The following is a 10,798-nucleotide window of genomic DNA, read 5'->3' on the forward strand; positions in this document are numbered from 1 at the left end:
GCTGACTGAGCACAGTTGTTGTTGACATGAAGCTGGAAGTGACAGTTAATATGCTCCAAGAAAGACGAGGGATTCAGAAAGATTTTGTCAGATGGAACCCTGAGCTGATACTAATACAGGATGTAGGGAGAGCCGGCTTAACAGGAATTCACATGAAAAAGACTTGGGCATTTTAATTGAGAGCAAGCTCAATATGAGCCCAAGGCGTGAGCCAACAAAAACTACGGTGTTCTTATCCTGCATTAAGAGAAATGCAGGGTCCAGGAAAAGGGACGTCATTGTCCTCCTGGTCACTGCTCTCCTCAGACAAATTCCGAAGTCTCTTGTTGGGTTTTGTTCAACTGTAGGTAAGAAGAACATTGACCGAGTGAAGCTGTGTAGAGGCCAGAAGCCATGTCAGGTGAAGAACTGGGGGTGTTTAGCGTCCTAGGAAGACGTGGGCAGTGCATTGGGGGGTGGCAGAAGGGAAGTGAAGCCGGAATTTTCAAAGATCTGAGGGGAGAGTGTAGGGCTGGTGGTTTCCTCCAATTCTGTTGAACAGGCAGAACCAGGACCCACATGAGACAGGAAGACAGCTTTAAGCTCACAAAATTATTTTCAAATAGTTGGAGTTGTGGGAAAATGGAATAATCGACTTTGTAATTTAGTGAACAGTTTCTCCTGGGGACTCATTCAAGAAGGAGAGTCTGGAGGACCACTTGTAAATAATTTAGAGGAAATTCCTGGAACTTCATTGAAGGTTGGGTTTCATGGGTCCTTCAACCCATGAAACCCATTTGAACTCAAAGAACCAATAACAATTTTAATAACAATCATGATTGCTGTATCAGCTAATATGTACTGAGAAGAGAAAGCTATCGTAGTAAATATTCTATATGCAATATCATATTTAGCCCTGACAAGAACTTAATGCAGTACTTTATCATCCCCAAATTTTATAGACAAAGAAACAGGGGCCTTAGGCAACTTTCCCAACGATACCTGGTGTGTAAGTGCTAGAATCAGCTCTCAAACTATAGGCCCTGTGATATCAGAGCCCCAGGGCTGCCACGCTCTCCTACACACTATTGCAATCTCTGTATTATTGAATGTGTTTATAATAGGATGGTGCGGTTGTGAGATCATTTCGTTCAAACTCTATCTGTTCAGAGTGAACCTATATGGGAGGCTCTCATATTGTCAGATAGCTGAATAAGGTCAAGAGGAACTCTTATCTTCCTGGAGGGTAAATGCCTGCTCCGTGGAATTTCAGGACCCACACGTTCGGCGTTTAAAAAAGCAGACAGTTTAGCTCACATTGTCATTCTTGGATTGTGTTAAACGAGGCATTGCCAGAGTACACAAAAGCAGATAGCTTGGTTTCAGGTTTTCATTCCTGAATTGGGATTTCAATATGCATGCCATTTGAGCAGATGCCTTCCAAAGAGTGACAGAGGAAGGGATGGAAATTACCGTATTGACTCTGGTGCGAGGCAGGTGACTTTCTTGCAACTTGTACAACGATTTTGCTTCCCTATAAATAGTGAGCCGGTGACGAGCAGGTGCTCTCTGATATGTTGTTTGGGAAAATATGTGTTTAACTTCAGTGTAGCGCCCCCGCCCCCAACCCCCAAAGTCAGTCTTCGGAAAAGAGGAAGGACACTCATGTTTTGCTTTAACAAGTCCTTGTCTAGTTTGGAGTCACGTTGGGGCATCCAATCAGAAATAAATTCTTCATTCATTTCTTTATTCATTGTAGGAAGCAAACAGATAGGTGAAATACCTATAAATTTATTTTTTTTTTACCAGTTTTTTTTTTTAATTGGGGAATTGCGGGGATGGGAACAGCAGTGGGGAACTGGGGGAAGGGGAACAGACAAGTTGCTGTCATTCTGTTTTTCAGTCTAGTTGTGGAGGACGTCGCTTCACTGGCCCAATTTGGCACCATCATTGCGCTCTTCCCGGGTGAGGCAGATCAGTTGCCAGCTTCTGGACAGCCGCTCACTGCAGCTGCTGGCCGCTCACGCTGGCTGCTGGCTACACACGNCTGGTAAAACTCCGAGCAGGTCTCCAACGCTAAGCCTTGTGTCGCCCAATCTGAAATCCAAGACTTCTCCACAGTCACTGCAGGCTTAGTCGATTAAAAAGAGGGTTTGGGTCGTGCCACCAAGTAAATAAGCCCCCTCAACTTGATTTCCTAGGTCCCGACCACTGGCATGAGATTTACCCAATTGCCAAGGGGGACAACCAGTCACCCATTGAGCTGCACTCCAAGGACATTAAGCATGACCCTTCCCTGCTGCCGTGGTCCACGTCTTACGACCCCGGCTCTTGCAAGACCATCCTGAACAACGGCAAGACTTGCAGGGTTGTGTTTGATGATACTTTCGATCGGTCAAGTAAGTATGACCCTTAGGGACGGTTCAGTGTTCATAACTGGCAAAATGTGACAATGGCACAGTGACAGGATGAGCGGGGACAGGGGACCCTTCATCTCTGACAGTGGAGACGACCTTTCACTTGGCTCTGGTTGTGAGACTTGTGTGTGTGCATCCAAGAGGCGTGTCTCACCCTTGCCTTTGTCACTTTGCTGCTGCGACATGGCCCCACGCCCAAGCTCAAAGTCGCAGTGCATTCCTGAAATGGAGCTGGACAGGGCGGGCAGTGGTGGCAGTCAGTACAAGGGAGGGTTCTCCAGGCTCTGCTGGCCCTTTGCTTCCTGACCATGATCTGGAGAGCAAGGCTGCATTTCTAAGTTCTGCAAAGCCAGGCACATAGCAGAGGGACAAAGTGGGCAGTGCCTTCCCCTGCTGCAGGTGGGGGCCAAAGCCAGTCTCAAACAGCAGCCCGGGACGCTTCAGCGGGGCTTGTCTCACCAATCCTCTGGTGAGTGTTTTGAAGTATCTGACAATTTCTTCTTGGAGTGTGTGTGTGTGTGTGTGTGTGTGTGTGTGTGTGTAAATGAAAAAAATCACACGTTTTTAAAAAATCTCTATTTCACCGACACTGTTAAGCAAATCAGTGAAATAAAAGAAGGCTAAGGAGAAACGCTTTGTTTCCCTGCAAATGAGGTAAGAAGGAATCTTCCCTGAATATGTTGGGGCTTGGTGTACAGTAACACATCTTGGTCTGGCTACATCTCTGACATGGTTAAAATTAGCCTTACTGATGTACATACATGAATCTCCTCGATGATGTTGTCATAAAGAGTACTAGAGCCCTAACTCCCACCTGCTAGGAGGTTCAAAGTTAGAAATACAGAAATTTATATTTTCTTAAACAATAAGCTCGTGTTACTATCTGTTGCTCTTTTTCTCCCTTCTGCAGTCAAATAAATCAAGTTCCATTTAGAAGGATAAACAACAAAATTAAACAGGATCCCTGAGGTTAGACCACATGAAAATTCCATTTTTTTTGTAAGCAAAAAAATGGCTGAGTGACAATTTCATATGGTCCATCCTAATAAGTTGGACTCGTATGTCCAGATAATAAATGTCCCTAGTGGTTGGACAGGAAAATGTCATAAATCAAACCAGCCCTGTGTACGTGATGGAGCCCATCCGAACCTTGCTCAGCGGTTTTAGATGTATATTTTGGCTTTCAGGGTGCCACTTCAGCACCCATAGATGGTCAGCCCTCTCCAGAATAGCTACCACTGAATTCTATTTTCATCCAGCTTCTATTGCTGAATCTTGATTATAGGGTTTCTGCGTGGTTTCCAATAGCCTTTAGGAAATATTTGAGGCTCTGAAATCACTCCCTCCCCAGGCTGAATGGAGTGAAACTCAGTTAAGTGAGAGGGCTGAGGCATTTGGACAGCGAGCTCAAATGAATGCTTCTGAGAATGGTCTGGCTGAGCTGCCCAGAGTGATTAATTCCCTGGACAGTTCTGACTTCCCCATTTCGCCTCCTTTGAACAGACATGGTCGAAATTAGACATGGACGGAAGCTCTTGCTTGTTGTAGAAAAGTGTAGTTGGAAGCAAGACACGGAGAAAGAATCCACGTTTGCTCAGGGATGGCTGTGCTAGACACTGCAGTGATCACATTTGAGTCCTTAATCTCGTTTAATCCTCACAGCAGCTCTGAGAGGTTGGTGTTACTGCCACCTCCATAAAGATGCACAAACAGGTTCAGAGAAGTTTAGCAACCTGCCTGAGGACACACAGCTAGCCAGGGGTGGGCCAGGCCTGGAACCTACATCTGTCACTTTCTTCCCACTGCACCCCACGACTGACCCACACTTTGGTTGTCCACCTCTGACTGCCCCTGTGGTTTTCCTTTTATTTTCACAAATGTTAAACTGACATTTAAAAAATAATCAAAGGAGCAAACAAATAAGACAGAAGGGAGAAATCACTTATTTTGATACATCCCAAGACTTGGATTGGTGCGGGGGAAACCAGGGTGCTTGGTGGGCGGCTGCCCCTGGGCTGTCAGGGCACGCATGTACATACTATACATACAGCAGGGCTCTGAGTGCGAAAGAGGCATGAGTTCGTGCTGACCTCCTTCTCTGAATCACAGTGCTGAGGGGGGGCCCTCTCACTGGACCCTACCGGCTCCGCCAGTTCCATCTTCACTGGGGCTCCTCGGATGACCACGGCTCCGAGCACACAGTGGATGGAGTCAAGTACGCCGCCGAGGTAGGAGGCACAGGCAGCCCGCTCTGGGCCGCGCCCACTGAAAACAGAACTCGCAAGGCCANTTTAGAATGATCTCTTTGCTCTGTTGACAGGGAATTTTGAAATTTATAGACAAAGCTGCTTGAGTAAGTCAATTAAGATGCAGATGATTAATTTTTGGTTTCTGAAAAATATATCTGGGTCTAAAAGGACGTGCTTTATAGAAATTGTCTTAAAATTTCAATTTTTATTAGCTTTCTTATAAGAAAGTACAATAGAAACATCAATCATTTTTCAAGGCCGCACACCTAAAACTATTAAATAATTCACTTTGCAAATGCTACCTACTGTTTATTTGAAATTATGTGCTATTGTGAAGACTATTGTTTATTTACTGTGCACAGTCTTTTAATTAATGACAAGTAACCCATTTTTAAAACTCCTATGTATAAACAGTAATAATGTGATGAATTACTAGATTATTGGGCTTGCTTGGTATAAAGACTTCATTAAATAATTTATCTGTATTACCACTGTATCAAATAACATGAAATTTAGTTACCAATCTTCTAACCACCACACATTCCAGAAAAAGCAAGACTGCAGCAATTGAATGCATTGGAGCAAGGTCGTGGTTTGCTAGTGCAAATAATTATGCCCTCAGTAAGAAATAAAAAAATGCCTCCACTGACTACAAACTACACCCAGCACCATCACAACGAAGCAGAAAACTGGCCCAGACAGTCCAACTCCCCAGACTTGCTGATCCAACACTGACCTAGCTGAGCTCAGAGTCCAACGGTATCTGCTTGCTGTGTTTGATTCAATTTTCCAAACTATCTCAGGTCTTGACTCCACACTGCTATTGTGTGGATCAAATAATCCCTGGTCACAAAAATACCCAGCGGAATGAGTCCGCAGGCGTCCAGGTTCTGAGTGTGTCAGGCATTCCACATGCCTTGGGGATGAGCTAGCTTTACCATGATGAGAGAGTTCCTTCTCAAGGTTTGTAATCCTCAAATACAAAATACCCGGCATCAATAAAAGTTGGAGTAAGTAAGGGTCTGCGGGTGGCAATCTGGTTCAAGACAGCACTGAAATTCGGTTGCACTTTCCTTGCTGTCTTTTTAAGAGTAACGGTATTACTGGCCTGGAACACAGAAGAACGTTTACAATGGGCTCTTAGAATAGAAATACGGACGGCAATGGCTTCTTCCATGTGAGCCATAACCAGCCATGGAAAAGCACATCTTTGACACGTGCCCGCTGCTTATGCCAGTCCGACTCCCCTTTCGCCTGGTTCACCGTGTTATAAAACAGCGTGGGGGAGGGAGGAAAAATAAACGCGTTTCTGGAAACCTGCTGTTACTTGTCTCCCAGTCTCTCAGTGGTCTCGAGGGGTGAGGTCATTGGTTTTCAGCAACAGGCTCCCTTTATGTCCCTGCCTTTCAAGAATGCAAGAGAGTCTGGACTTTCCTGGAGTAGAGGTGCAGCTGGGGGAGTGGGGGGGGGTGTCACTTCGCTCCACACCCCTGCTCTGCTCACACCGGGACCCCCGGAGCCCCCTGGGAGCCAGCCCCCCCGTCCTGGCTAAGGGGACCCTGGGGTCTGGGCTCCAGAACCAGCCGCTCTCAGACCCCAAGGACACCCGAGTTGGGGGCCTGACCTCCCGGCCCTGCGTCCCATCCTTTGCTCCTAGAACTTGACAAGTTGCCTGCAAGGGCGTCCCACCCGCGCCAGGCAAACAGGCGCGTTCCTTCCAGGCGGCATCACCGGCCGCCGCCGGAGCGCAGGGAGCTTGCAGAGGGGCCGCCGGCGCCGCCAAAGGCGGGTGTTAGGCGGTGGCTGAGCATGACTACGACACCCGGTGCTTGCAAAAAAATAATAAAAAAGTAATAATGCATGGAGGGGCCAGGGGGAACCAGGCGAAAGGCGCCTCATTTCTGCCCAGCGTGCCGCGCGTTGGACAGCCCTGCAGCTCCAGGGGGCCGGACCGGAGGGAGGGGTAGGGGGGCCTCCGCCCACCCTCCCCCTCCCCGGACAGCTGTCCAGCTCTTGGAATTCGTTGGCTTCCCTCACCCCGCCTCCCGAGTAGCACCCCAAGCCAGCTTAGCCCCCCCACCAACCCCCTCGCTGACCTAATAAGGCCATGCAGGGTGTGGGGGACCTAGATAAAAGGCGCGGGCGCGGGGACTCTGCGCGGACAGCTGGCAGGAGCCACCGAGGACCGAGAGGACAACCATGGCCAAGGAGTGGGGCTACGCCAACCACAACGGTGAGTCCCAGAGCCCGCACCCGCGCGGACGTGTGGAGGCGCCCCTGTCACTCACTGCACAGAACGCGGGGGGCTGCAGAAAACTCCCTTGCATTCTTGAAAGGGAAGAGCCTTCACCGAGCGCTTCCCAAGCGCCAAACGCTGCGCACCCCTTTTCCCTTCATGCCATCTAGCTCTCCCTAGCGAGGAGCTGTTATTACTTCCAGGGGGAAAAACAGGCTCAGAGGGGCTGGGTAACTTGCCCAAGACCACACCGCCTCTAACTGAGAACTCAAACCGGGAGGTCCAGTGGCGACTGTCCCCAACTCTGTGACACTGGGTACCCACCCACCTCTCTGAGACTGATGCGCTGTCTGCTGCTGCCGCCTAATGCAGGGAAAGGAACGTGGGCGCACCCTGCAAAAGGTGGTTACCTGTGGTCACTGCTTTTATTCCAGAAGATGGCATTGGTAAGACAGGTGGCGAGGTCCATTTCACACAGAAGCCTTCGAGGCTGTATTCTTGAGGAAGCAGAGCGGGGAGCACGGTGCTAACCAGGCTCCAGGCACGCTGGTAAAACTCCGAGCAGGTCTCCAACGCTAAGCCTTGTGTCGCCCAATCTGAAATCCAAGACTTCTCCACAGTCACTGCAGGCTTAGTCGATTAAAAAGAGGGTTTGGGTCGTGCCACCAAGTAAATAAGCCCCCTCAACTTGATTTCCTAGGTCCCGACCACTGGCATGAGATTTACCCAATTGCCAAGGGGGACAACCAGTCACCCATTGAGCTGCACTCCAAGGACATTAAGCATGACCCTTCCCTGCTGCCGTGGTCCACGTCTTACGACCCCGGCTCTTGCAAGACCATCCTGAACAACGGCAAGACTTGCAGGGTTGTGTTTGATGATACTTTCGATCGGTCAAGTAAGTATGACCCTTAGGGACGGTTCAGTGTTCATAACTGGCGAAATGTGACAATGGCACAGTGACAGGATGAGCGGGGACAGGGGACCCTTCATCTCTGACAGTGGAGACGACCTTTCCCTTGGCTCTGGTTGTGAGACTTGTGTGTGTGCATCCAAGAGGCGTGTCTCACCCTCGCCTTTGTCACTTTGCTGCTGCGACATGGCCCCACGCCCAAGCTCAAAGTCGCAGTGCATTCCTGAAATGGAGCTGGACAGGGCGGGCAGTGGTGGCAGTCAGTACAAGGGAGGGTTCTCCAGGCTCTGCTGGCCCTTTGCTTCCTGACCATGATCNTTGGTCTTAAGCTGGGAGGTATGCTCAGAGACTATTGACAGAATTTTGAAAGAATGGTGTTTCATGGCTTAAATTGACAGCACTTGTTTTCTTAGTGGAAAACAAAAGAATAGCTTATCCTAGGATAGATAGTACATGCATTGGAGAAAATGAAGGTGTTGCATAGCATTTTATATGGAAAAAAGTTTTCCTTTTAAAATACCGAAAATTAAAATAGGAACATTAAAAAAGGGTACAGACTTTCAACTATAAGATGTATAAAGGCTGAGGATCTGTCTAACTAGAGTTGACAACACTGCATTGTATAATTGAAGTTTGCTAAGAGAGTGCAACTTAAATGTCCTCTCACACACACATAAAAAACCCAATATGTGAGGTGACAGATGTGCGAAGAATCCTTTCAGAATATATACACATATCAAACCATCATGATGTAACTCTTAAATAACTTATAATTTTATTTGTCAATTATACCTCAATAAAGCTGAAAAATACTAAAAATTGTTCAATTATACCAACATAAAATATTTTAAGAATAAATTACTTAAACTTCATTATTTATTTGGAATACTGGGGGTTCCAAAAAAATGTATACACATTTTTAAGAGATGTTATCTATGCTCCAGCAGTAGTTCGCTGTAATCAGAAGTGTCTGGACACTGATGGTAACCACTTTGAGCACCTCTTGTAATTGCAGAAGTCAAACATGAGTTGTATTCATCTTTTGTTACCGGTATATGTTGAGTTTTACAATTTTAATAGTTTTTTTCCTTTCTTAAAATGTGTATACATTTTTTTGGCACCCTCTGTATATGTGATAAAATAGCTGTGTGATGTATTCCAGTAATTCAAAAATTCCTATTAGTCTTGATTACTTAATTTTGGAAAAATAAACACTTAATGATCTTAAAAGTATATAAAAATTCAAACAACTAATACAGCTATTCTCCTGCTCTGTTACCCAAAAGTTTCATGAAAAGTAATTTCTAATGTCTTTAAGAAGCCTTCATTTTAGATTTCTCAGGTTTGGGCTTTGGAAAAAAGCCCTCACAATTTTAAAAAATGGCACTTTGAATTCCTTCCTGCATGAAAACTCCCCAGCTCCTAAGTATTTATTCAATTAAATATGTTAAGTGAAAATGACAGATGTGAAGTGCTAGTTTTTGAGTGCTTACACACGTATCACTTCCTTTGGAGCTAATCAAGTAAATTGTCCAGGGCGGTTATTATTATGCCAGGAAGTTACCTGACCAGCCTGGGGTAGTAATGCTTTTTACCTGAAGAAGTGAAGTTGAGATTTTTCTAGCTCCTGTAGAGGTGAGGTGAGTGCTTGATTTTTTCCCAGGCAAACAAAGTGACTTACATCACACTGGAGAGAGTACCACTGGTCCTCCCCACCAAAAAAGATTAAAATAACACAAAAGAAAGTCAATGCAACTCTGACAGTGGCTGGGCCTGGCATTAGAAAGGCAGCACGCAGGAGAGAAAGCACGCAGGAGAGAAAGGAACTTGAAGTTGAATAGATGCCTTTTCAGCGTGATGCCTTGCAATTGCATGAACATTCCTGAGGTCTGCAGGTATAAACAGCTCTGCCTTGTCAGGTGCACCCTCTGAAGACCCCAGAATGCCACTGAGAGGAGCTTGAGTTTCACTGTTAATAACCCGTGTATCAAATAATACACCAAGGAAGTGTCCAGCTTTGTTGGAATTATATGACTGTTAGCTCTTAGCACAGTTAATTGTTAGATTAGGTGAATGCTTTTTGCATGTGAGTTGGTCACGTTTGGTTAAAGAGGTTTACTTGGACTTTCGCAGTGGGAAGGGCCGACTGGCTGTTGGTTCTAGGGGGCAGCTCAGCGGGGGAAGGGAAGGGTGGTTGCTGTGGGTATCAACATTGTCGTCCACAGCAGATGCTATGCTGTCTGCAGGTTAGCACCTGTGCCCTGAGGTATGCAGACAAGGCTCTGTTTATGACCAACAAGGAGAAAGGATTGTGTAGGGTAGGCGACTGCCCAAGGAGAAATTGGATAAGATGGACAAGGCCAGCGAAGGGTGCTAACTCTGCTAAGTGTCAACTACACTGGCCCGCAGAGGGTGAGCGCTTTACTGTATTAGCTCATTTAAACCACCCAGGACCCCGAGAGGCAGGCGTTATTCTCTCCATTTCACAGAGGAGGCGAATGGCCACCAAAATGCTCTGAAATGGTGAGACAAAACTAACAATTCCACCTGTTAATTTTACAAGCAACTCCTCTCATTCAGTTGTGGAAGATGATCATCCAAATTTGATCCTAAGAAAAGGTTTAATTAATGAGTTAATTAAGAGTTTAATTAATAAGTCTCCTTCCTTTACGATGCTCTTATTGTATTTTTAAAAAAGAAATTTGTATTTGGAAGAATAAAGTTTGAATGTATGAACCCTGATGACCAAATCTTACTACATAGATTTTGGGGAGGGGGGGTGTCTTACCTTTATATCCACGCTCCCACTCTCAAACAAAGTGACTCAGATCTGTGGTTTAGTGAGGGACACCAGTTGGGACAAGGCCCCAGGCTGCTAGCCTACTAATTTGCCATGAGCGGGAGCTACAATTTAAGATTCCATCCAAGAGGCTCAGCTGTCACTGGTGTCAAACTCAAGAGCTGGGCCTATCAGGTTCCTGTATGATATGGTGAGCCAAGCTTC

General features: G+C 46.4%; 2 protein-coding genes across 2 annotated transcripts in view; both read left to right on the forward strand.

Moving 5' to 3' along the window:
- Positions 1-2,080: 2,080 nt before the first annotated feature.
- LOC109387576 (carbonic anhydrase 3) overlaps positions 2,081-10,798 on the forward strand; it is a gene marked incomplete at its 5' end in the record, with an annotated part of 20,764 nt that continues 12,046 nt past the window's right edge. The window contains 2 exons of the mRNA XM_019651624.1: positions 2,081-2,378; positions 4,506-4,624. Of these exons, the coding sequence (XP_019507169.1) occupies positions 2,081-2,378; positions 4,506-4,624 (417 nt within the window). The remainder of the gene's footprint in view (positions 2,379-4,505; positions 4,625-10,798) is intronic.
- On the forward strand, positions 6,771-7,825 carry LOC109387595 (carbonic anhydrase 3-like). Its single transcript, XM_019651648.1, has 2 exons — positions 6,771-6,878; positions 7,582-7,825. The coding sequence occupies exons 1-2, from the start codon at positions 6,845-6,847 to the stop codon at positions 7,794-7,796; spliced, it is 249 nt and encodes an 82-aa protein (XP_019507193.1). The 5' UTR covers positions 6,771-6,844; the 3' UTR covers positions 7,797-7,825.

This window comes from Hipposideros armiger, unplaced genomic scaffold (genome assembly GCF_001890085.2).
Source record: "Hipposideros armiger isolate ML-2016 unplaced genomic scaffold, ASM189008v1 scaffold_163, whole genome shotgun sequence".
Taxonomy (NCBI): domain Eukaryota; kingdom Metazoa; phylum Chordata; class Mammalia; order Chiroptera; family Hipposideridae; genus Hipposideros; species Hipposideros armiger.